This window comes from Psittacula echo, assembly GCF_963264785.1.
Source record: "Psittacula echo genome assembly, chromosome: 6".
In the NCBI taxonomy this organism is placed as follows: domain Eukaryota; kingdom Metazoa; phylum Chordata; class Aves; order Psittaciformes; family Psittacidae; genus Psittacula; species Psittacula echo.
The window spans coordinates 78,072,307-78,099,603 of record NC_137743.1 but is presented as its reverse complement, the minus strand read 5'-3'; the positions used below and the strand labels follow the sequence as shown (position 1 = coordinate 78,099,603).

The 27,297-nt window shown below is 38.9% G+C and overlaps 1 protein-coding gene across 2 annotated transcripts in view; it reads left to right on the top strand.

The window, feature by feature from the left end:
• The first annotated feature begins 9 nt into the window (after nt 1–9).
• The window catches only part of PMS1 (PMS1 homolog 1, mismatch repair system component), a 46,009-nt gene continuing 18,721 nt past the window's right edge, over nt 10–27,297 (top strand). The window contains exons 1-8 of one of the 2 annotated variants that reach the window (XM_080620880.1): nt 10–484; nt 2,946–3,099; nt 8,075–8,257; nt 10,317–10,419; nt 11,996–12,159; nt 21,574–21,690; nt 24,933–25,055; nt 26,744–26,887. In XM_080620880.1, the coding sequence (XP_080477006.1) occupies nt 2,968–3,099; nt 8,075–8,257; nt 10,317–10,419; nt 11,996–12,159; nt 21,574–21,690; nt 24,933–25,055; nt 26,744–26,887 (966 nt within the window). In that variant the 5' untranslated portion in view covers nt 10–484; nt 2,946–2,967. The remainder of the gene's footprint in view (nt 485–2,945; nt 3,100–8,074; nt 8,258–10,316; nt 10,420–11,995; nt 12,160–21,573; nt 21,691–24,932; nt 25,056–26,743; nt 26,888–27,297) is intronic. The other variant, XM_080620881.1, reaches the window with a different exon arrangement.

The following is a 27,297-nucleotide window of genomic DNA, read 5'->3' as shown; positions in this document are numbered from 1 at the left end:
GGACGGGGAGGTAGCGCAGCCGCGGAGCCTGCAGGGGGGCGAGCGTTTGGGAAAGGCCGAAGGGCGCGGGGTTGCTGCTTCCCCTTGGGTCCTGGCTGGGCGAGGACGCTTTTCGCCTCTGGCAGCTGGCTTCACCTCAGCGGGAACCGCTGCCGCCCAGGGACGGGCTGGGGCCTAGGGCTAGGCCTGGGCCTGGCTGGGCGCGGCGTCCAGCTCCTCTCTCCGTGCGGGGCCAGGCCCCTTGAGGACCGAAGCCCGCACGCCGGGCCCTCCCCTCAGCTCTCCTCATCTCGCCGCCGGGCGGCGGCGCGGGCTTAGTCCCCCGTGCTTTTCGTAATGAAAAGCGGAACCGGGAGCTGGGGACTGTTGGTGTGGTTTTAGGTAAACTCAAGGGTGACCGCCGCGGGTTTTATCTGCAGCTTCTGTCCCTTTCGTTTCCGTCATAAACTGAAGGATTACCCGAGCCGGTGGACTCCTGAGGAAGGTGACTGTGGGAGTGGGGTTGGGGTGCTGCCCTACAAATCTGGGAGGCTGCGACTGTGAAGTTTTAAGGAGGTTTTGTCTGCAGTTGATCTGTTCTTGTGTAGTATTACAGCTGTCTAGAGAGCCCCTGTTGCCGGGTTGTCTGACTTTGCTTAGAAGGGTATACGGATTGCATTCAGTGATGATGCTTAAGGACAGAAACCACTTGCTTCCCACCGAGCACAGATTATAGTATGTCTGCCTAGTGAAGAGTTATAATAGTAACATGGCTTGAGCTGAAAGATGTATCTTTTATATTAGATATAAGGCAGAAGTTCTTCTCTGTGAGGGTGCTGCGGCGCTGGCACAGGGTGCCAGAGAAGCTGTGGCTGCCGCATCCCTGGCAGTGTACAAGGCCACGCTGGACAGGGCTTGGAGCAACCTGCTCTAGTGGAAGGTGTTCCTTTGGAACTGGGTGGGCTTTAAGGCCCCTTCTAACTCAAGCTATTCTATGTTCTTTTAGCTGAAAGTAGTCAAGGGTTGGATGTATTTGCATACGTAGCAAGTACCAGCAGGTGCCCCCGAGATGTGGCCAGCATGGCTTTATGTCCTCCCTTTGCCATCCAGTGAGCAGTTGGTGCAGGGCCCTGCACAGAGTGATTTAGGTCCAGGGGAGGGGAGGGCACTCCAGAAGCTGGTTTCCTTCCCAAACCATCTGCATCAGTAACACCTCATAGAAAATTTGTCTTTGGGATCTGTAACGTTTCTATTGTAAGACCCTCCCTTGTCTTAGTGTCTTTTGATAAAGATATCCAGCTCCAATCTGGTACTTGTCATTACTAAATCATGAAGCATTTGACACAGGATTCCTGTATAAGGTGTGACTGTGTGGGGAAACCTGCCTCACTGAATGTGTGTACATGATTAATATTGGTCTGTCTTCAATAGCCCTATTCTGTGCTCCTTTTCCAGTTTGTTTGCTGGAACACTTGATTTGTCAGATGTTTTTACCACCTCTGAAAGCCAAACTCCCTTTGGAATATAAATAACAAGTATAAAGAGAAAATATCTTTGTAGCAGTTCTTAAAAAGCTTTAATGCTGCTTCCTCTTCAAAACACTGTACCTTTTTTTTTTTCCCAAGTAACAATGTTTTTGCTTTTGTCTTTTATGTTTAAAGAGTTGAAGCCTTTAGAAGGACATCAAGGCAGAGAGAAGTGTCCTACAATTGTTGTATCAGCTGCATACCCCCTGCAGGATAGTGGTGCTCTGGGGTGTTGGTTGCAGTCCCCCACTGTGACCTGATTGTGTTGAGAGGAAATCTGGGTTTGTTCCATTCCTCCACACATGCTCATATCCTTGGGATGGGTGCTGAGTGTGCTATTTTGTCCAGCAGATAGCTTGGACTGAATCAATGGGAAAGCTGGGATTGTTTCCCCCTCAATGTAAATAACACAACCTAGTAAAGAGTGCTGCTGTGGAGAGAAGAAACCTAAGTCTGAACTGTTCTTGGGGTGCAGAGAGCTGTCTAGCAATGCTCTTTGTCCCTCCTTCCTCACACGCATGATAAACTGTGGTTGAGTTCTTTGTGTCAGTCTAGAAAGGTCACCAGAGATTTTTCCTGTGTCTACTTGGGTACTTAAACAGAAATGCACGTAAAAATTTGCAGATCCATTTACAATCTTTTCATAATAGAGTATCTGTGTAATGACACAGGAATTTTACAAACCTTTGTAAGTGTTTTCGATGGTAAAACCTAGGTATCTCCGCTGGCTTTTGATACGAGGCATCTTCATTTTCAAGTAAAAGATACAGAGGCACAGAAATACACTGAACTGTCTCGGGATGCAGAGTAAGTCAGATCAGAAAGGCAAGGCTATAATTCAGAAGGTTTTTTTGTTCCTTTCTTCATTATTGCTAGTAGATCTCATTGCCATAAATATGACTTCTGCATCAGCACCTCTGTGCTTCCTCCCTGCTTCTTTCCCAGCTCTGAAACAGTTACCTTCAGGTCGTATTTCTTCCATGATTTTTTATATACTGGGAATTTTATTTATCAGTGCTGAAATCGGACCTGGTGCTGGGTAAATATCCTAGCTGAAGACATTTCTGACTAGCACTCTGCATTACCATCTGGTCTGTCTACTTTTGGAATTGCAGGATCTCAGGCATGTTACAGTAGTTTAGTAGAGATGAGTACATAAATGAGAGATAATACACTGTTTTGCTCAGTATTTCTCTGAATTCTTAGAAGTTTTTCATTAGAAGTTTAATCTACTTAAAATAGTGGGTTTTAGTCTAGACCTGTGTTCTGTTTCTTCTACGAGTCAAACTTCTATTGACTGCTCCTACTAACTACTGCTACTATGTATTGAAAATTGTACTCTTCAGCTGTTTATGCTTCACCCACATTTAAAAGATGCTGTGAAACAATTAGAAGTGTGTATTTGTAATGTGGCTTATATTCTCTTACCTTTCTATATAGTGTCTCTGAATCTTATTCCACGATGAAACAGCTTTCAGCAGAGACTGTTCGTCTCCTCTCAAGTTCTCAGGTGATTACATCAGTTGTCAGTGTGGTGAAGGAGCTGATAGAAAATTCCTTGGATGCTGGTGCCACAAATATTGATATTAAACTGGTAAGTCCCCTTTCTTTCTCTTACAAAGAATTGAATGTAAAATAAGAGGCAAGGGAAGTTGTTCCACTGCAAATGTATTTTTTAGGCTATGAAAGTGTGGGGAATGGAAGGGTATTAATAGTATTTATACATACGTATTTTAACCTCAACTACAAATGGTCCAAAACCAGTTTCCATTAATGTTTTTGAGGCCCCACTGAAACAGTAAGGCACATTTGTGCTCCTGAGTGGATCTTGGGGTAAACCCAGAAACTTCTTTAGTACTTCTTTTTCTACTTGCAAATTACCTTTCCTGACTAATAGCTTGTTCTAAAAGGTGTTGGGCTTAAGTTTCACTGCTAGATTGACATGTTCAATGCTCACTACAAAAGATTGTCAGGAAGATGAAAATGGAAACAATAGAAAATACTCGTGGCCATGTTAGATGTTTTTATAATATAAATTACCACATGGTGAACTTTGGCTACTGCTAACATTTTTATAAGATGTTAAAAAAAGTTGGCATATTACTCAAGGATAGTTTGGGGGATGGGGGGGGTGGAGGGGGAATATTGCTTGTAATAAAGAACTTGTGCTTTTTTCCCCAGATTGGATTAAATGGCAAACTGATCAGTTTCTCTTGCTGCCATGAGTATTTCTGGTTTTGTGGTGTTTTGTCAACAGCTGCTTAGTATCAGCATCTCCTACTTTGTAAGAAAGTGTGTTGTTACAAACTGTATAAATGGATGTATCCAGAATTGCATTCAGTTTCCTTTCCTGCAAATAACTGTGAATGTATAAGCTATTCTTGAATTAAGTGTTAGACTTGCTCTTAATTAGGAGGGAAATCAATTTTCTGCTTGTTTCTCTGTCCATGTCACTGCTTTCTTTTCTGAATGAGTCTCAAGTGCTTTCTGTCCGAGTCTCCTGCAGATGTTAAAGAACATGCTTATTTGCTACTTGCCTTAAGTGAGTTGAAGGTACTTCTGTGATCTTTGATGACCTGTATCATCTCAATATGTAGGCTGAATAGTATCTTGTTTCATGAGTAACTCCAAAGTGAGCAGTCTGTGCACAGTTCTGGGGATAAGATATTAGAATCAGATCCTATGACCTGATCAGTAACTGCAGGAAGTCAACAGAAGGTTTTAGAGCCTTCAAAAATTGTTAGAACAAACCTTATCTCTTCTACTGAAGTGCCAATATAGAGCCATGCAGATAGTGGGGGGAAAAGCCCTCTAGTTGCAGTGGGTTTCATGCTGCAATCACCAGCTGTTTCCATCATGAGAAGTCCCAAACCAATTAAAAAGAGTATTTTCAACCATTTATAGTGCATGAGTCATCTCTAGTACTCTTAGATTCTTTGTCAGTCCAGGCTAATCCAAATCGCTGTATTTCTACACCAAACAAACCTGGCTTTACAGAGTTTGTCAGTTTTCAGTGAGTAAATGAGATCTGTTGATTGTTCTTCTGTGGGTTCTAGGGGAGAAGAAGAAACCTGTGCTTTGCACAACTATAGAACAGTAATACTGAAAAATAGTGGATTTTTTTTCTGTAATTTTTTGTAATATTTTTATGTCAAAGTGCTATTTTAATTGCATGAAATTTAAATAAGGTCAACCACATAATGACACCCACTCAACGACCACCTAACTCTGGATTAGTTCAAAAGCATCAGGGAGAATGGGAACTTTGAAATTTAATTTTACAGCTTGATTTTTTTAAATTTTTTTTTTTCCCTCAAACTTGTAGAATTTTCATTGTTTTGACTCTTCTGGGTGGATTAGGAAGGCTAGCTGATTCATGCACACTGATTCCATGTGCCTGAACAAAGACAGGAATGGCTTTTTTGGAGACAGACAGACAAGAGTTAGCCTGCAGGTGCAATGGTTCTCGGGTAGAAACCATGGAATGGTCTGTTGTGGTGGGAAGCTTTGGCTAGTGCTTTATTTTGTTAACTCGTTTGACCAAACTGCAATAGGTGATGTTACTGAGCATCTTTGCACTGTGTATCAATCAGCTTTTACACAACACTGGGAAAACATCAGCTTGTGTTGTAGTTTTAGATAATGTGATATTTAATTTCAATTAAAAGCCAATCATTTGACTAGAAACTGAACTGTGGCCTTCCTATAAGGTGTTGAGTGACATCTATTTATTAATTTGAACTTCAGCTTTGTTACTTTTAGGAATATGAACGTGGTGGAGCTTGCCGTGTTGTAAGCAGCACAGTCAACCGCCTCTGTAGTATGACTGTGCATTAAGCATGTATAGAATGATGTTTTTATTCTTGATATGATGTCCTGGCTTCAGGTTAAATAATGCCAAAAAAACATTGATGCAATAATGTAATTGCTTGTGTATGGATAAAGAGACTTCATGGACATCAGGCTGTCAGTTTTCCTGACTGACATCTAACAGCAGCAATTTATGAGGATAATCTGCACATTCTGACTGAGACCTGCATACTTTAATAGAGACAATGAGCAATAGCCTGTGTTAATAGCTGGAACGAAGTTGGATTTGGGAACTGTGAATCTTAGCTACAGGTTTTCTACTGTTGTCTGAAATGGCCATTGTAAAAAAGGCAGACACCTGTTTCTGCACCTTTTTTTCCAATGCATGAATGGGAGCTTTAAGCCTTAGAACATTCTCAGAGGAAATTTAGCTCAGGGTTAGGTTCTGCTATACACCTGATCGATCCCATCACCTGAAAAACAAAGTCCTACATACATCTACTCGGCATTACTAAACATTTCTGTTTCTTGTAATCCATTCATCTTGCTAATGCAAAAGAAAAGTAACCCAGCAAGAGAAGTGGATTATTTGTGCCAGTTTAATAAGCTGAATTGACCTTAGAGCTCTCATGAGTTACAGAACTGTAGCTGAAACAAAGATGGGACCATGTAGCCGTGAATAAAAGAGAAGGGAGCTGAATCATATGGCGATCTCGTAGAGCAACTTTAAACATACCATGGGATCACGATCTCAGTAGTATTTAGGTCATCTAACATGATGGAGGGTGTTATGAAAAATGCAAAGTTTAAGCACTGTAATATTTTGAGTGAGATGTGCAGGTAAAAATAGGTAATATTAGAAAAGAAATAGACTCATTATTTTAACATTCTGATGAAAGCTGGATAGGATAAATCTTATTTTTCCTAAGCAGTTAAGTGGTGTGGAAGTTAAAATTAGAATGGAAACAGGGATTTCTTATAAAATGCTCGAAGCCTTCAATAGTGCACACAGCAGCAGGATAGAAGGTTTCATGTTTATATCTCCTAATGTGTTTTTATGTTCAGCTGAGATATATTATGTTAAGCTGAGTTGTGACAGCTTCAGGTTCTGTTTTGCTTTCCAGTGAGAGGATTGTTTTTCACCTGGAGATAGCTTTAGCACCATTCATAAATGTGGAAAGTGAAAGGTACCCATGTTTCTATTTTGTATCAATTAAATATATGTAGTTTTATGCCTACCTTAGAGAATTGTGATGCTTCCTAATGCAGATCATGTTTGCACACAGATAATGCCTTTAGATACCTTCCTTTTGTTTTTGTGTTATTTTCTTACTTCAAGAAATAACCCTGGGAGCACACTATATTTTTTTCAGAACTGTTTTCAGTATATGTCCAGATGGGACAACAAGGTTAGCTGTGTTTAATCAATCAGCTTTCTGTGAGCAGCCATCATGTGCTCTGCACAGCATCAGTGGTGGCAGCCACTCATTCAAGATATTCTTTCTAAGCAAAACCAGTTTTGGGGTCTCCTGGATGTATTACGCACTACAGCACATTTTTCTGTGTTGCATCATAATCTTTCAAAGAGCCAGGCATGCTTCTGTGAAAGAAGTTTAGTGATCCTGCAGGTCTAATTACTTTCTCTTCTTGGCCTGTGGTTCTTTCGGGTGTGATTTACATGTGTAAGTTCTAATGTAGCTGGAAGGAAGCATTTGTTTGTTGCACCTTTTTGAGATGTTACAGAACCTGGATTTCATCTTCCATTTAGCTCTCATTATCTGGCTTTTCAGAGGTTGGCCCTACTTATGCTGGTACTTATTGAAATGACTCGTTTAAATTAGAATTCAGGAAAATATGTATTGCATGTATGTAAAGGTAAATCACAAAGACTGAACTTTGCTTCCTTGAAAGCTTCTTTTTAAAACAGCCTCTAGGAATCTTTACTTCTTTCTGTAAAGTATTGTAGCTCTTCACAAGTTTTTGTTTCTGCCCCCATTAGAATTTCAGCTTCTGTATACTGAGACATGGTAGAGAGACCAGAAAACTACTGAAGTCACATAAATCAACACTGAAATTGAAAACAGTTGTAAGTGAGGACCCACTGATGGATGTGGGTCTGTTTGTGGTGATTTAAAAACAAAAAAGATACCAAGGAGGTAAGAGAGGTGAAAAGAGGTCAGAAAGTCCTTAGCTTTCCAGCTATAGGTCTCTTTCTGAGCTTAGGGTTTGCAGATTTTATCAGATTTTTTTTTTTTAATTGCTCAATTACTGTTTTGATTTTAGTGTATTTATGTTAGTGTGGTGTTTCCAAACTGTAGGGTATGAATGGCATCAATTAGAGAAACCATAAAAAGGGGAAGTTCAGGTTAGATATAAAGAAGTTCTTTACTGTGAAGGTGGTAAAAGAAGTGGTAAATGCTCCATCCCTGGCAGTGTTCAAGGCCAGGTTGGCCAGAACCTTGGGCAACATGTTCTAGTGTGAGGTGTCCCTGCCTATGGCAGGGGATTGGAACTAGCTGATCTTAAGGTCCTTTCCAACCCGAACTATTCTATGATTCCATGGTCATAACATGTAGTAGGTTGTTTTTTAACATTTATTTATTTATTCATTCATTTATTTATTTTTAAGCAGAGACATTTAATGGTTGCTCAGTTTCTACAAATAAGCAGGCTAGAAGCTATAACCTTAACTGCTTCAAACTTGTCTTTCTATTCATTGAGTTGTTCTAGTGCTCAGTTATGCTTTATTCTTTTTCTAGGAGAATTACGGGTTTAACAAAATAGAAGTAAGAGACAACGGCAATGGAATCAAGGTTGCTGATGTTCCAGTTATGGCAATTAAACACTACACCTCAAAAATAAGCTCTTCTGAGGATCTTGAAAGATTGACAACATACGGTTTCCGTGGGGAAGCTTTGGGGTCAATTTGCAGCATATCAGAGGTAAGCAGTTGCTATAAATGTGTTGAGTCTCTTGTTTCATGATTATTTTTGTGTGTGTGTGTGTGTGTGTGTGATTGTTAAAATATCAGTGCAAAGACTTTGAATTTGTTCCAGCAGCCTGCCAGTGGTATGTTTTCTGAATAGTTTGGCTTGCGTATGCTGTGTTTTCCCTGCTCATGGAAGTCATGATACAGTTAAGAAGCAGAATGGATTTCTTGTTGCTGTCAGTTCTACCTTTCTGTCATACTCCAGCACTCCATTTATTTTGCTCAGTCAGAAAAGGCTGGAGATAGGTTGCTTAGTTTTTTTCAGGGTAGAGATAATGATTCCTTATGTATACACATATAGATACATGATTCCTTAAAACCCTGGCTTATCCTTCTTAGTGTTTGGTAGCAACTATAATGTCAAAGGGTATGGCTGAGTTTGCTCCTTGAATTAGGGTAAATCAAAATGAGGTGGTGGCCAGGAGAAATGATTTTAGGGAACTGATGGCCCACATAGCTACCATTCCAGTAATGATTTCTGCCTTGATGCTATCTAGGTGATTGGCAGTCATGGGATGTTGCTGGGCTCCATATTGCTCGTTGACATGTGTATGACTGCAGTTGCACAAACTTTGTTGTCTGTATGAGTAAACAGGAACCTGTACCCTGACCTGAGTCTGATCCATATGTTTGTGTTAAGAGGACTGACAGTGTACTGATATTTGGGATTTAACTTGTTGGCTGAAAGTAAGTACATTTGTTCAAAACCATCTGAAAAACGTTCATTGTTAAGGGCACAGCATCTACCTGTTCCATTGTGCTCTGCCTTTCTGTATTCACGTTGTGCAAAGGTCAAGGTTCCGATTCTTCTGTCTGCCAGGCTTTAGATCCTGTATGACAATACTGATAACCGTGTCTGATTAGAACCACCAGCTGTCAAGGTCAGGAGAGATGTTGCAGCTTGACTCCTTGCTACCTTGGGCTACATTCATTTTGCAGTAAGCAGAAGAGGGTTGTGTTTTGGATGGAGATTTCCAAAGATGCTTTCAAAAGTGTTGGTGTTTTGACAGATGATGATGGACCTCAATCATTGGCTCTTTCTAATGAGTCATCAGAGCAGAATGCCATCTGTTCTGTCTTTATAATCAGCTCTATGGTACGTTTCATAAGAGATGGGAGGCGACCTGAGTGTATCAAGTACTTTAATAGGTATTACTTTAAACTTTGAATCAGTAATTATGTTTATTAAATGCTCCTGGCATTAATTGCATTCTGCCTACCCAAACTGCCCTCTGAAGTTTCAGTTAAGAGGTAATTTACTATTGGCCCTTAAGTAGGTCTGTAATACTGTCAGTTCCATGTAATCAAGTACTGTTTTTTCTCTCTCTGAGAGGTATGGCTGAACTCAGAATGATTCATAGGAGACACTAAAGTAAACCATAATATCCTGAAGCTCTGTGTGCATGATAACCTCTACATCTTTCAGGTGGTTAAAGTGCACTGATTCTGTTGTTCAAAATGTTGATACCTCAACTCGGGGAACTGTAGTTTTATTTAACTTCTGGTTTATGACTGGCCTTGCTAAAGCTGATCTGTTTATTACCTTAATAGCTTACAAAACATGCTACCACTGATTGCTAGATATGTTTGGGTGCAGAAAGATAATGTACTGTTTGTTTGATATTAGTTGTGTTTGTGAAATCTCACATGAATTTAAGAAGCTGTCATAGTGTGCCTTCTCTCATAAATGATGAAAAGGCAAAATTATCAATAGATTTAGTTGTTTGTTTAACCTGTCTTTGAATAGAGTATATAGGAGTGTGTGTTGCAGGTAGTAGGAATTGCTATGTGTGGTAGAAATGCATGGCTTTTAGTTAAATGGATGGGAAAATGAGTAATAGTGCAGGATATGACTAAGAAACACCCATAGAAAAAATTTTATAAACTAACTAAATGTAACTGTGGTGACCAAGCTAACGCAATGATAAGCGTGGCAGTAAAGCTTATCTGAGCTCCTGCTGAACTTTGTGAATTCTTCATTAACATATTTTTCTTAAAATTACTCTTTTCAGGTTTTGATCACAACAAAGACAGATGCTGATGATATCAGCACTCAGTATGCTTTGGATAGCAATGGGCATGTAGCTTCTAAAAAGCCTTCTCACCTTGGACAAGGTAGGATGTTCTGATATTGCACATGACAGAAATATTTTATGTTTCTCTGAGGCTCTATTCGATGTTGAAATACCTGTTCTGTACTTGAAAGCTGAGTATGAAATCTTTGCAGCTGCAAACGTGTCTTGCCTTATCTCTGTCAACTGAGGATGTGTTATCGTAAGAAATAATATGTCTTGTAAATTACTTCAGATAGTAATTATAAACTAGCCTCTCCTTCTCTGACTCACTTCTTCGAGTTGTCAGCAAAAATAAAAGCTGTAAAAATTCAATGCCCCAGGTCCAGGCAGACTTACTATATAAGTATGTGAAGGATTTGCTCAGGACTAAAATAACGTTTCTGTATTTAGCAAAATCCTCGCTCAAAAGGAGGAAGAGTTGCCCTGCTGCTATGTGAATGAGTTGCAGGAAGCAGCATGGCTACAGGGCTAGGCAAAGTCCCAGTTCTTTCTAACCTGCAGGATGTGTATGGTGCTGGCAATCTTCCTGCGTGTTTGTGTGAAAGATTAAAGGTTGCCCTGACCTCAGAGGCAGCCTTGGTGGTTCAGGCCCAGGTTTGGGGCAGCATGTCCTCTACCTTATGTTCTGCTCAGCCACTTGTTGCTCAGCAAGGACTGTTAAGGTCATGCTGTGTCCTCACATTCACAGTGTGTATGCATAAAAGAGGTGTGCACCTTTCTTGTGACAAGGGTGTGCTCCTAGGGAAGCACTTGCAGCTTTTCCCAGCTGAGCTGCAGTGACTGCTTGTCAATATTGTGCCCACAACCTGCCCCCAGCTGTTTGCAGTGCTCGTACTCCAACAAGGTCCTGACTACAGTCTGGCACCTCTCCTCACCACGAATTGGCCACAGGGGGCCATTAAGCCAGAAGAAGCTGCCGAGGTCCAGTACACAGGCAAATACTGAAGAAAGCTGAGAACTCTAATTTTAGCTAATATCAATCATTTTTAGGATTTAGATTGTAGTATTTTCCATGGCTGGAAAGCCTTTGGGTTGCATTGTCTTTGTCAAAATTGTTGAAGGATTAACTGAATTCTGTGACATATTTTATACTTTGAAATATCGTTACGGGCAAGGATTTTGTGATAGTGTTGGTAGATGACTATTCCACCCCTTACTGTGTGCGTTGAGCAGAGGTATCTGGCTCTTCAGGTACTACCCTAAATCAAATGCTTGTGAAAGGCCTTAATAGAGCACAGTGTTCTTTTGCCTCCAGATATGTCTGATTAGATTCTAGTGTGTTAACCGTTTTACTAAATGAAAGTTAACTTAATATGCACTGAAAGTGTCTTCAGCTTTATTTAGTGCTGATTCTCACCATTGTCAGTGTGTATGACAGAAAGATTAATGCTGCAGTCATAACTCTGAATAAAGGAGGGGAATCACAGCGCTTGAAGTGCTTTTTTGGAGGAGGATGACTGCTAATTTGGTATATTTCTTCTCATGCTAATGTACTCTAATTTAGTGTTACTAGGGTTTATTTTGTATGTAGCAGCATACAGATAGGTCTCTGCAATATCCAGTCAGTGGTATCCTTTCATAGTAATTTCTACTTTTCTTTGGTCGCCTGCTTGCAGGTACGACAGTTACAGTTCTAAAGTTGTTTAAGAATCTTCCTGTAAGAAAGCAGTTTTATTCAACAAATAGAAAATGTAAGGAAGAACTGAAGAAAGTCCAAGATCTATTGACAGCGTATGGTATCATAAAACCAGACCTGAGGATAACCTTAACACATAATAAGGTAATAAAGAGTTTTTCTGTCAGCTGTCTTAAGGATCAGTTTCTGATGACTTTATGCAGTTCATCTAATACTTGCATAAAATCTTCCCTCCTTAGGAATTTTCTTTCATCATAGGCTTGTTTCACTTCTTTTTTTGTCTTTAGAGAGGTGTATTTATGCTGGTTACAGATTTAGATGATAAACTTCTAAAACTCAGGTTCAGATGGTTTTGATCTCCTCCAACAGATACCTGGTTAGATATACTACTAGCATGTAAAATAATTTTTATATATAAGAATGACTTTACATGGTAGTGGTTAGTAACAGTGGTGGTGGTGGTGATCTGAAGAATACAGAAGTGAGACCTTACTAGACCATGGGGCCTGATCAAGTGTTAACCTAAGCCAACTGAAAAAACTCTCAAAACTGAATTGGTCAGCATTATCTTGCTGTATGCTTGAGTCGTGAAAGCTCAGTACATAATGATGGTTCTATTTAAAAAAGCTGAAAAATTCAAAACAATTTGCCAAATGGATGTAAGTAAGAGTAATGTATTTTGTAACAGACTTTAGTTGAGATAGTTGTTCTTTGTTTAGACTTGAAACAGATTCAGAGGCTACTTGGAGGCTATTTTGTCTTCACAGCATATTGAACATAGCTAATTTTATTGGCCGTACTTCTGCTTGTTTTCCTTTTTTTGAGGAAACCTCTGCTATTGAATTTCCAAGTTGCCACAAAGTGGAGAGGGACATCTTGTGGCAAGATCCCTCAGCAATTCTTTTTCTGTTCTAAAACAATTTTGTGTGTGTTTGATCTTGCTACTGGGCCTGTTCATTGAGCAATTTTGATCAGTTACTCTTATCAACCAAACATTCACACTTCAGTTCCTTTTCAATGGGAATGACGGATGACACTGCTTTCTTGAAATGGCAACAGATTGCCCATCCTTTTCTGGAGTTATGAAACATGCTCTGACTACATTTATGTATGTATTTCTAAATAGCAAAGAGTAGAAACTGTGAAAAACAAAAGCCATCCTTGTTGCTATAGAATTAGTATTGCAAAGCTGAGAGTGTAGCTACTTTCAGTCTTACTTCATTGGGACTGCAGAAGGTTCAAAACCAGAGGTTTCAGGGGTGTGCACTTAACACAGGGTTGTGTTAAGCTCCTTGATATACCTAGCAGTGGTTCACAGTACTGTTCTTAAGTGTTGGTTAATAAAACTAGTTTTGTCTTCTATTGATGGTTTGGTTTTGCTCCCTCTGAAATGTTGCAATTTTTTTTTTTTAATGATATTTTGATTTCATCCCCTTTGATTAGACTGTTGCATATCTTGGTTTTCTTTGTTTTCTCTGCTTATCTTAGTACAATAATATGTAATAAGTTGATCACATCTCTTTGTCACAATACTTACTGCAAAAATGGTGTGGAGAGCGGCACAATAGCCATCACATGTTGGTTTTGACAAACTACCCTATTAGCTTCAGAGATAAATTCTTCAGTACACAGTTTGATTAGGTAAAATAAATCAGTACAGATGCTATCTGCAGGCAGTATCATTCATTGTTATGACAGAGATGATGCTGATGTTTTGGGCTCTTCATTTTTCACTGCCGGCCTTAGGTTCGTTTTGATTTGTTCAGGAAAAGAAGAAAGTAAGAAACTGCTCAAACGTTTTAACACAAGAGGTCGCTCGGTAGCTGTTGCTGAGGAGGGAAAATGAAATCATACAAAAAGTGTAGTCAGTCTCTCTGCATGTGTAAATTCTTTACAATTTTTTGAAAATGCTAATCTTTGAATGCAGATTCCTGTCTTTCTACTGCTGTTGTCATTCCTTGCGAAATAAAACATTACCTACTGCATCATGCCTTTTAAGATATTTGAAATTGTTAAATTCTGCTGAATTGGGTTCTCTGGGGTTGGGTTGTTGGGTTTTTTTTGGTGTGGGGGAGGGTTGAGGGGTTGGTTTTGTTCTTGGTTTGTGGGGGGTTTTGTGCTGGTGGCTGTTATTTCTGTTTGAAATGTATTCAGAGAAAGAATCAACTTCTTAGAATGGCTTTATCTTTCAGGTAGCTCATAGATTATGTATTAGTTTAAGGAAAATGTATATGCATTTATTCAGAGGAGTTCCTAGAATCCCAAATTCTTGAGGCTGAGCCAATACTTTCTGTTGCAATGGAAGAAGATACGTGTCAGGAGTAAGATCAGGTTCCGAGGTTGAAGAGAGTATGAAGGTAGCAGAGATGAGGTATTACAGAAGGAGATGAGGAAAGATGGGTTGAAAGAGAAGAGGTAGTAAGTGAAAAAAAGTGTAAATGAAAGTGTATTTCAGAGAAATCTTCAAAATAAGTGACAACACCAGGACATAAAAAGCCCCAACAACCAAACAGTCTTTGAAGTTCTGTATTTTGTAAGAAGCTAAAGGAGGATGGAAGAAAGCATAGCCCTAGCTTTGCTAAGGAAGAATGTAATGAGGTTGAAGCTTTCATAGAGGTGTCTGAAGCTGGGTGTATGAAATGGCTGCCTAATAGATTCTAAAAGAAACTTATTTTGGCAAGTCAAGCACGTACGGAGATGTTGAATATATTTTATATATATATATATATATATATACACACACACACATGTTTTTAGGGTGCACAATATGTTGCATGTTTTATTTCCACCATGGTTTTTTTGTAAAGGTGTGCCTTCTGCTTCTGAATGAGATTTCCAGAGCTTTTTTCTTCTTCTTGTTGTGCCACATTTTATCTCTGTATTGGTTAGGAAAATATCACAATTAAGTGTCTGATCTCTTTTCTGTGAAGAACCACAATGCTTTTCCTGCCTTTGGGGTTTTTTTTTAGTAAGAAAGAAAATAGATATCCTTTTATTAGTCGTTCTGAGGTTCGTTTATTGTGTATTCTCTGTCAGTGGATTTTCAAGATAGAAAATCCTCGTTTCCTCTTTCTGCTCAGAATGTTTTGTTTACATTAGCAATAAATAATGAATCACTTTGCAGATCAACCTTTGAAGTACTATTGCTATTTTGACAACTTGGATTAGCTAGTGCTCCTTCTTTTTATGAAGGTTTATCCTGCCAAGACATTCTTTGAATACTGATAATGTTGATCCTCTTGCCAGTATGGTTATGTTAGAAAGAGGTATTTTTCTTCTTTCATCACCATGTTCCTTGAAAGCATATTGAATAATGAGACCGCCAAATGGAAATAATTTACATGAGTATTCGGCAAGTATATTTAAAGTTAGTGTTATCTGAAGGCATGCTAAGAACATTACGAAGTCAGCTACCACTTAAACTGCATCAAACTCTTCAGCCCCCAAATGCTATGTTCTCGCCACCTATGAGCTCTGGCTATAATTTACCCAAGGTGGTTAAGTTACCCTTAACTCAGTCTTGCAAGCCACTTACAAGTTCAGGAAATGCCTTTGTGTGTTGAAAAGCTGATGAGATGGAATACTTTAATTCTGGTCTAGTTGCCTATATTCCACAAATGCTGAAACAAGAGAGGACACCCAATAACTATACCTGATTTAACAATTTCAGATATGATAGGGCTGAACAAATTATGGCAACAGGTGGTTGAGATGGTGCCTATCAGCAGGTCATACCATACGCAAGTGGTCCCATGTCTTGTGCAACGCACAGGTGGGCCATAAGGAGACTCAATAAATTTTGCAGCTCCTGTTGAGGAAAAACATGCATAAGGCAGTATTTTTTATCTGGTGTTTTTCATGCATAATATTTTGAAGCCTTGCTCACACACAGTTCTGCCTCCAACTAGGTCTTGTTTGTTTCTTAAGAGAATCATGGGTCAGAACTTCTGGATGCAAAAGGTCCATTTTAAATCTGTTATTATAACTGTGGATGGTATTCTTCCCCAAACCCCTTTTGTGGTTGGTGTTGACCTAAAGGATACCATCTTCATTTTTTTTTTTTTGCAGTAAGTCTCTTATTTCCAAAGTTGGATAATCTCAACCTACAGTCTGTATCCAATAGTCCAAAACCAGTTTGTTTTCTGTGTCTGAGTTCTCTGTAATAAGTGTGGAGGTTTTGAAACAGAGTAAGTGCATTAGGGTAAATTTACCATTTTTAACAATGCCATTATACTTTGCATTCATTCATTGTGCTTCCAAACTCTACTGTAGTTGTATGTTGAAAAGAAGTCTGCATTGAGCAGAAACAGAAGCATGTAAGCTCTTTCGTGAGTTAGAAAGGCCACTCTGTTTAATGTAATAGTGATAAATTGAGTCCCTCCCTAATCTGTGTGTCTTAAAATATAAAGAGGAATTATGATTAAGAATCTGCAGTGCTGTGCTTTCATGCTACCTGGAATACAGCTCAGTCTTTACTTCCATTCGTTGTTCAGTGGCTTTACTGAGAAAGCCAAACAGAGAGTTAATTATGATGTTTTTTGTGCTGAGGACACCTGTCCACTAGGAAATGCGCTGAGACCCTCAACTCGATTTACATTAGGCAGAGAACAGCTGCCAGATGGTAACTACTTTTGGTCACCACCAACCTGGTTGAATTTGAACTGGTGACCCAGAGGTGAAATGCTTTATATCCTATTACTAATTCCTTGAGGTTTCCAGTTTCTCATCCATCACTTTTTTCAAATGGCAGCACAGTATATGTCTGAAATCTCAAAACAATCACTGTTTCACATACGTGGGGATTGTTGCAGAATCTGGGAGGTGCCCTTAGCTGTTGCAAGGCTTTCACACTCACTTTGTAACTGAAAAAAGGTTAGCAGAAAAAGGGTGTTTCCAAAGCTGCCTGGAGTTTTCCCTCTTCCTTACCAACATACTTTTATTTTTAACTGCTATTTTACAAAAGGCTTTTAAACCTCCCTTTATCTAATGGAATTTACAGTGATGATGTACATCCTCTGAATGACAGTTTAGGATTAGAAACTGGGGGGTTTTGACAGTAGTTTAATTGTTTGTGAGGTTTTACTTTTTTTTTTCCCCCCCTTCTGCTATGGAAGTCAATTTCTGTAAACACTCATAGCTGAACATGTGTTGTTAAAGCAGCCAAAAACCTTACAGCTCTCTATAGTCTTTGTAATTCTTGAAGGGCTCTGAAGATGTCTTACCAGATAAAGGTCTTGGTTCCTTGTAATAATGTTAGCTCTTCTCCTAATTTATCTCCCAGCTCCCAAATCCAAGCAGTTCTCCACTGTATGATGCTCAAGAAAGCCTTTTCATTTGAGCAGTATCACAAAAGGGAAATCTAGGCAGGAAACACATGGGAATTTGTAGCATGAACAGTGCTGTGGAACATCACTGTCTTTCAACAAGTCTCCTTGATAGCTGTAATGCTGATGCCCATGGGATAATGAGGTGTGTCAGCTGCATCTGATGAGGGGAAAAATGGTGCCTTGAGTTTCTCTTTTGCATACCTCTACTGGTAGTTGTCCCACCATCACTTCTGAAATGGATGGGACACCTGATTCCTCACGGCAAGTATAAAATATATGGGGAAATAATTATGATTGTGTAAAGAGCGTGTTACTTTTCTTTAAGCTAAATTGAAATGCTGCTGTGATCTCTGTGTTCAAGGAAAGATCACGTAAGAGCTCTCTTTTAGTCAGATAATTTACCATTGGTTTTAAAACAAGACATCAGTTATGGCATGGAGCTGATAAACAACATCAATGCTCTTCAAAGCTGGGATTTTAAAGAACGTGGTTAGGACTTTATCCTGATCTTTTCTTGGTTTTAGCTGATAGGCTTTCTTCCACTGCTGAGAGTGTTCCAGCCCTTCCGGCTAGATATAAGGTGATGTCTTGTTGTTTTGGATATTGCTGCCTGGCTTCGTTCCTGTTCATTAAAAACAGATAGGCAGTGATGTTTTTAGTTATGTTGGAGCCTAATAAACTACCAGGTTTTAAGTCAAGAAAGCAAGTAAAAGACAATTAGACTGTGAAATACAGTTCTCTTTTACAGAGCTAACTCATGTTACGTTACCAACCTACTGTTCATGTACCATGAACATAGAGGTGCATAGAGTTACTGTTCATGTACTATGAACAGTACCTCTACTAGACTTTTACACCCTTGAGCATTATTACAAAATAAATAACACAAGGATCATCACAAAACAAATGAAGAAATTAGGGGGGTTCTGGGCAGGAAAAGTCCATTTCATTACATTACTGTCATTATGTAGTAATAACTTGTAGCATCATGGTTGCACTGAAGTAGTCACAGCCGATCCCAGCATCCAATCCCGGGCTCTAATTAAGGTTTTTCTTTTGTCTGTGATTACAAATCATTGTGGCTGCTGATAGAAGTTCTGAAAGATAAATGATAGTTAAGGGTGAGGAGTGGCCGCATTTTTTCCTCTGTCCTTCCTTAGTATCTGAGGAGGCAAATATGATCAGCTCTTACCTACTGCCATATCCCAGGGACCCCAGTGGAAAGAGGTTGCATACTCTTTCTCCGCTCTTTATCAAGAAATCCTTTCAAGCTATGTCTGTGTGTCCCTAAATAAGGGATGTCTTTATGTGTGCGTGTATATTGTCATCCTCCACAAAAGTATGCATATGTCCTAGGGCTGGATGGAGTGGAGAAATACATACACATGCACACACATACTTATCTTCTGTATATGTGCAATAGGTTTTATATACGTTATGACATTTTGAGGACCTAGATCAAGTAATCCCTCTCAATGAAGCAAGGAGGGAGGTGGGATATATTTGGCTAGCTCTAGCAAAACCTAAGACGGGCCATATGTAATAATATATCTTTGAGTAGGCTGTTTCTGCAGTGTCATCATACTGACTAGAGTCAGATTCTTCCTTGGCTCATCCTGGACACCCGCTTTATATGACCTAGAAAAAAATATAGAGGGGAGTGGGGGGGTGTGTATTTTTAGCTAAACTAAAGGGTATCAGCAAGGTTAAAAAAATAGGGTATTGCAGGAACCTCATGGAAACAGGCACTTGCTAAAATAATTTAAAGGAATGGGCATTGTTTCTTTGTGGATTTGCTAATGCCTGTTGATACATCTGGAGAGGGTAGACAAATAATTTTCTTTAAATTATTAGCTATTTCTATGTTACTGCTTCATAACATGCAGTCAGGGCTAAAAATTAACATACCATCTAATTGCACTTACAGTATAGTAGTATATAAATTTATCTATATAAAATACTACTGTACATATTTATAGTAGTATAGAAATTTAGGAGTTGTCTGGTCTTTTTGGTAAGTAGACTTTAATTTAATTTGCAGTGGCAACCAGTTCCTAAAACTTTGTCTGTAGTTCTGAGCATTAGTATCTGATAAATATATGAATAATTAAAAAAAATACCCTGTGAACTTATTAACAGCATCTACTTCTAGCAAGCTTGCATTTAATAAGTTCTTGTTCTCCAGAGCTTTCTTACAACCACCTTACTGAAGTGATCTTTTCATAGCCCTGAGTATCAGCAGTTCAACAGGTCAAAAGCAGTGTAATAACCTTGCATTAATCAGCAGCTAAGATTTATATCTGTACCTGCCGCATCACACTAGTATAACCTAAAATAAACAGCATGATGTTTATGTTAGTCATGTAACAAGTGTCTTTCTCAATTTGGTCACATGCATTTAATTTAAAGTATATCCAGTAAAGAAAAAAAAGGCTTGGCACTCTGTGTTTCCATTTTAAGTAATCAATTTTAAAATAGAAGCAGTACAGGATATGTTTTATAAGAGGAGCTCTAAAGAAGAGGACAAATTCTTTCATCACTCCAAAATGTCTTTGAGGAGATTTAAAGCAGGTGTTAAGGAGAGAGGCTGAGAGGCAGCGTGCTTTGGGCAGCCCAGGGCTGTCCTTAGCTGCTGCCTGCTGCAGAAGCACAGCGGGGACTCCCTGCCAGAGCTGTGAACACCCGGCCCGTGGCTGTGCGTGCTTGCTTCAGCTTCTTTTCTGCCCTCCCTGAAGTAAATTGTCCTTTATGTTTGAGGGGTTCATGCTCCCTGTAGGATGGCTGAGCTGTGATCCAGGATGTGGCAGGCTTGTGTCTAGGAGGTTTGTTAGATTCAGGCAGACTGAAAAGCCCCACTTTGCAAATGCTGCAGAATGTAAGTAGAAATGGAAAATTAAAGATTTGGGGAATAGTTTTAGGATTGACAGTCTCAAAGCTTTACAATTCCACCTGTCCTGTAAGAAGGGAATATCATTTTACAGGAGCATCGTGTGCTTCTGTGGAATTCACCCCTGAAGGGCGGCAAATATCCCACTGGACAGGTGGAATTTTAAGGCTGTGTATTGCATTTCTTGAGATGGGTGCATGTGTATTCTTTGCTCACTCACCATGCTTTCGCATAACATCCTATACCAGTATACTGTGAACTCATTTTGAATTTGGTGGACACCTAGCACCTAGTGAAAGCATCCATTTTAAACGGCACTAATAATTACTAAACAGTAATATCAGGCTTAAATTGCAACTTGCTGCAGGTTTTTTGTGTGTGTGTTTTAATGTTGCAGATTGAAATGCACTCGGTCAGCTAATAGTGGCAAGCATAAGTGGATCTGAATTGAGCAGTGTCAGTTGCCTAGAAGCAGAAAGGCAACTAAGGAATTTTTCTTAACAGTTGATACACACCAATAAAAGTCAGCAGATTTGGAGTTAAATTCATGGCTATTTAGTATAGGACTTCTCATTAGTGAGAGATAAAATTTCAAGCCCCAATGTAGCTAGTATTTACTGTATATGTAAGAGGACCTGACAGGTAACTTCTGATCCAAGCTGCAGTTCATACTGCCTTACTGTATTTAGTAAATCTTTGCATTAGTATTGCAACATGTGTAGCTAATAGAGGAGATATCCTTTTATCCTTTTAATATTTATAAAGTTTTCATTAGACAACCGCTTTCCTTATGCTTCCTTAGATACTGCCTCCCTTTCTAAATAGCAGGTTTGTCATAGAGTATCCAGATGAGAGCTATGAATGGGCATCCAATAGCCAGGTTTCTACCAAAACAGCCTATATCTTGAGTATTGGTACCATAAGCATTGCAGTCACCTTCAAATGCTGACCACTGGTGACAGAGACGTGTCATAAACCCTCAATGTATATGCTTGGTGAAAACACAAAGCCTACTGCTGTACATCTAAGAGAAGTAGTATTTTTATTGATTTGTTTCTAATAATTGTTTCCTGTGCAGAAGACCAAATAAGCCATGTAGCATCCATAAATAAAAGCTTGTTTAATTTTCCAATCACTATGAGTCTAAATAAGTAATACAATATGAGAAGACATGCCAAAAAGTGCCATATCGTATGTTAACACTGAAAGCTGTGATTGTAAGAGGGTCAAAGTACAGAATGTTACATATACAGTATGTGTGCAGTTGCATATGCATGTTCGTAGACATGACTTGAGTTCAACAAATATAATGTCAAAAATTTGACTCTGTGCCATTTGTTTCAGGCAGTTATTTGGCAGAAGACCAGGGTGTCAGATCACAAAATGGCCTGTATGTCAGTTCTGGGAACAGCCGTTATGGGCAGTATGGTACCTTTTCAACACTGCTGTGAAGATCCTGAGGTGAGTTTAAACTTCCTTATCCCAAATCCACTTAAAGCGTCAATAAAGACACCTCAATCAGTATTCAAAAAGAAGGTAACTTTGGAAAAGAGACTGTTATCGTCAGATTGACACGTGATTAATGCATTTGATTTTATTACTGTCCTCTCTGTAAAATTTATTGGTTTGGTGATTGAAAATCCACTCCCAAGAATTATCTAGTCAGGACTCATGTGGCACTGATCAAATGGCAGTAAAAACAGTTGCGATGACAAATGCAGAATTGCTGATTGCTCAGAGATGTCTAAGTGGGTGCATTCAGCATGTTAAGTTGTATTTAGTGGCATTATTCAGACTTTAATATACATATGTATTACAATTTAATAGTATTATTTAGACTTAAATCTTGAGTTTGTCAGGATGCTTGTAGTATACGTATACAGGGTAATGAGGGAAAAAAGTAAAGTTGCTTCTTCTAGTTTACAGTGTTTTAGTTGTTCATGTCTGAGCAGAACATCCAGAGTCATTCTTACCTGAATGCAGGTTGGATGTGTCCCACAGGGCAAGTGCAGGGAGTTCCAAAGGGAAGACATGTGGGTATTTAGAAGGGCTTGAAGGAGTCACTCAGGTTCTCATATTACCTCTCTGCTATATCATGAGGCATCCATATTCCTTGAATAGAAGTGGGGGAACATTCCATCTCTCCCTCTCTCTCTAAATAGTGTGTAGAATGCCATGTGCATCATTTATAGGTATATAAGTGATCCATGCATATTGCTTATGCACTAATCGACATTCAGGAACCACCAGCATTTCTAAATTAAGCATCCAAACACTGTGAAATGACAGAATTAAGGTTGCCTGCGTAACTCTTTCTCTGCTGTGTGTAGGTATTGGGATAGGTATTTAATGACAAGGCATGTGCTGCTTTTTTCCTTCCCATTAGTCCATGCCTCATTCAGTACACAACCAGAGAGCAGCTTTTTTCTTTTTTTTCCTTTCCTACTTATTCACTGTATAGTTTCATACTCCTTTGCTGCGAAATTTACTCCAAAGACAAAATTAATCTTGCTATAAACAACTTTCTGTAAGCTGTACCTTACTAACTGCAGAGTTAAAACTTCTGTGATCCAGGGGTTTCAAAGACTGGCCTTCTTCAAAACATCTCCATGAAACAAGAACACATTTCAAGCTGATTCCAAAGCATGCACATGAAAACTTGGGAGCTACTTGTAAAATAAAAAAGAAAACTAAGCAAATAAAAAATTGACACAATTTTTTACATGTATAAAACAGCATCTGTGCTTTTCACATCCCCAGCCTTGTAAATGGATGGATCTATTTTGGCTGAAAACTCACACAGGAAAATTTTCCTTGTCCCTCCTTCTGTGGAGGTTAAGTTTAGCAAATACAAGTGAAACTGGGACAAAGATAAGTACTTAAGAAAGACAGTGTATTGTCAACACAGATATATTTAATACTTGTATAAATTGATTTTTATTAAAGTTATTTTGAAAAGTTAAAGGCAAAAATTCTGTGATATGTCCTAGTCTGTGATTTTGTCTCTATGCTTCATATCTTTTTAATGTGAAAATTCTAATAATTAAGCACTAGTTGTAGAAATTGTTGCTGACTTCAATGAGCACACTGATATTCTGTGTGGCTGTAAATAGTAACAGCAGTCAGCCACTTCTAAATCTGGCAACTTCTTAAATGAGTTATTTAGAGACTTTCAGTTTTGCTTTAGTGTTGTCTGTATATAAAAAATGTTGTTTGGGGTGAAAGCCTTTTTGCACAAATATTTGGGAATTAGAAAAGGAGCTTGAAGCATAGAGGAGGAACATTCAGGGAGGATGTGATAACGTTGCTGAATAAAATCTAGAAGTGCTGCATGTTGTTTTCTGATAATCATCCAACAGATATTTGACACCTCTTTAACTTGACCACTGGTGTTTGGTTATGTGCGACCGTTGCTGACCAGAACACTCCAGCTTTAGCACAGAATGCTTATTACAAGGTCAAGAGGGAATAGGGGACTACATGAGCAGATAGCTGGTGTGACGTAGATGAATGGGAAGAACAGGCCAGGGATTTTCAATTCCGTTTCAAATGTATGATAATTTGGATTTTAGGAAATACAAGTGGTTCTGCCAAAAGCAAAGCTAACAAGGTCTGATTTTTTGTGTTCAATGATCCACCCTGCTACCAGAACATTCTACAGTCTTTCCCATATCTCCAAAATCTCCATCCTTACCATGCCCCAGTGTTCCTTCACCTATTAGTTGGTGCCAGTGGCAGTGGGGTGATGCATGGGGCAATATGTGGGTTGATTGAATCATCAATTCTTACATGCTGATGGGTCCTGGCTTCTGAAAAGTTACAATTGCCTTTCCCTCAGTAAGGTCATTATCTTGAGGCTGTCCTCTCCAAGCAGCTGTCAGTTATCACAGAAATTCTGGAAATCTGATATCTTTGGGATTTCTGCTTCTTCATCAGATTGAATTGAAATCGATCCAGCAGTTTCAAAGTTGCTTGGTAGGGGAGAGGGGGAGGTGATGGGAGAGGCAGCAGAAGTCATCGGCTTCATTTTGACCTGAAAAAACTGAGCTGAAGAATCTCAACAGAAAAATCTTAAAACTTGGAGCTTGTTAGGGACTCAAATTGTGTAAGTTTTTGAGGTTCCTTGGCAGTGCTGTGTGCTCACAGGTTCTGCTGGGGTCGTGGGTGCTCAGCACTCTGGAGAGTCAGCTGATTTGGATACAGGTGGCATAGGTAAATTTAGGTGCCCTGAATAAATGCCCTGTGACGAGCTATTTAAAGTGCCCTGCACAGGAAAGGACTGTGTGTTTTGGGCTTTCCCCACAGGGGTAATTCACTTACTGCCTTCACCAGGTTGGGCAGCAGTGCATGCCTTTAGCTTGTACAGGGGTTAAGTTGGAAATCCCACAGTCAGCAAGCCTAAAGCTGGCCAGGGTTGTTCTCTGCAGTCTTTGGCTGCAGACAGCAATGTCATGCAAGTGGTAGCCCAAATGGGGAAATTTCTCAATAATTTCACCAAGAAAAATAGATACAAACACATCCTTCTCAACCTCTTTCTTTTTTTAATTGCTTTTACTTTTATTTTTTTTATCATAACTTTCAAGAAGCAATGCATGTGTTTTTGACTTGGACTCCTGTACAACTTCATCTTAATATCTCACCTCTAAAAAGAACTCCAAAACTGTTTAAAATACTTTTTTGCTGTATTTGTTTTATCATTGCAGATAAATCTCTCTGGATTTCTCCCAAAAGCTGAGTCAGACAGTTCTTTAACAAGCCTTTCAAGTTCAGAAAGGAGTTTTATTTTTATAAACAATCGTCCAGTTCATCAGAAGGAAATACTGAAGGTAACATCCTTTAGCTTTAAGTAAAAACATAACTTGTTTGAGGACAGAGACACCTATGTAATCTACCACCTTTTTCCCACATAATATAGCTAGAGTATTGCAGGCAAAGATACTAGCATTGTAGTTTCTTGTAAGAGAGTTCTTCTAAAAGTAGTTCTGATTTTGTCTACTTCTTGCTATGGGCTTGTCAAGCAAATACACACACTTTCCCTTTAAATTTCTGTATGCATTGGATAAAAATGAAAGTGATAGTGCAGCAGCATTGGCTGCAGCTAGGCATTGTACAGGCAGAATTTGATACTCTTGGGTTTCTCACACTACTGAACCTTACAACACTTCATTTGGAGCAGCCTTGCTGTCCTGATCCTTGCCCTCCCCAGAAAAGAAAATCATATTCATGCCAAAGTGTGTGTGTAAAAAAAGATAGAGTCAGTGAGGAGTTTTCAGCTGCAGGCAAGGCTTTATAGATGTAAACCCTGAACCTGTCTTGGTATGTTAAGTGCTAAATAATGCTATCCATCTCCATGCAGTATTTGATATGCCTGATTCTTCAGGGAGTTTAAAGCTCAGCTTGAGTCCCACAATAGAATCAACTGTTAACCACAACACAGAAGCCTAGATTCTAAGTGAGATTCTCATGTAGGGTTGTTCTTGTAGCAGTGCAAATAATAGTGTTCCACTGACTCTTTGTGTGCGTGTCCAGACTTTTAATAATTTGTTTTTTTGGAGTAGGGTGGTTGGGGTTTTATTCAGCCAGGTGAGGATAACTACACATCTGTAAGAACACGTTTTGGTGGGTTTGGAAAACAAGCTATAGATCACTTTTATCTCCGTGAAGTGTATGGGGAAGAAGTGCTGGTGGACCTCTTATTACTACAGTTCAGTGCCAGCTGAGGACAGACTGTGGGAAGATTAAGGTTAAAATAACTTGAAAATATTTAAAGAATTTTAATGTAATTTAAAAAATATTTAAGAATTAAAAAAAAAACCCAAACAATTAAAAAAATTAAAATTTAATCTGCTGTGGTTCTTAGGTTTTTACAATCAATTTATGATTTCTTTGTCTTGTTAATGTATTCTTTTCTCCAGGATGTACATCTGTGGAAGGATCCCTGATACTAGAAGGAGATTCAGGGATCTTTATTTGACCCTTCTAGTTAACAAGACCAAAATTCTGAAACAACTAAGTAATTCTGTAGTTTTTTGGAGGAGTTTTTGGGATGATTATAGAGAAAAATAGTAAGGGCAAGTAGAGCTTGAGGAAAGCTGTACTTATATAATTGGGTTTAAAAAAAGGACAAAATCCTGTTCTGGAAAAAGGGCAGATGTGTAGTGCAAGTGGTACCTTCTCAAGCAGACTTTGTTTTGGATGAAAGAGACAGCAGTGAAGTTACTTGCTATATAGTTAGATTTTCTTTAAAAAGCAAACAACCAAATAATTGTATTTGTCTTGATGAGGAAGTAAATAACTGGAGTTGCAGTGCAATTTGGACATACCATCTTTTCTTCAAAGTGTGATCAGTACATTCATTCAGAAAGTCGAAATAGCAACTATTAGTATCTTGAAATTGGTTCCAACCAAAACTCCAACAAATCTTTCGTGCTTTTATAATGTCAAATTTTGTTTCTGTGCCTTTGTGTCCATTTTATTGCCTTTACTGACATTTCTTTATTAAATCAATCTGTAGTTAATTCGACAGTACTACAGTCTGGTTACACACAAGGACTGTACTCGTTTATATCCTGTCTTCTTTTTGAATATTACTGTACCTGCCTCTACTGTGGATGTGAATTTAACACCTGATAAAACTCAAGTTTTACTGCATCATAAGGTAACTAAGGTTTTAATCTGGTTTTGAGTTGTCAGCCTTTTACTTATATAAGCAGAACAAGGGCTTCTGGGATTATGGAAATGTCTGAATATAAGCAGTGCCACTTTTTTTTGTTGTTTTATTGGTGTTTTTTTGTTTGCTTTAGTTACGTGATAGCTTGCCTTTATCACAGGACTGTTTTGTTTGAGAAGTATTGAATAGGTTAAGTAGAGTATTATTCCAAATTCATTTCCCAGTTGATGTCAAGGATTTTTACACTGTCAGATATATGCATGTATCACTTGGTTTTCAGATGGCTTTATAGTGAGAGAAGCTAAATGGAACTATGATGTGTCCCTACATAAAACTCATGCTTAACTTGATAACTGCACAAAGTAATCAGTTCTTAAACACCACATACGTGAAGGGAG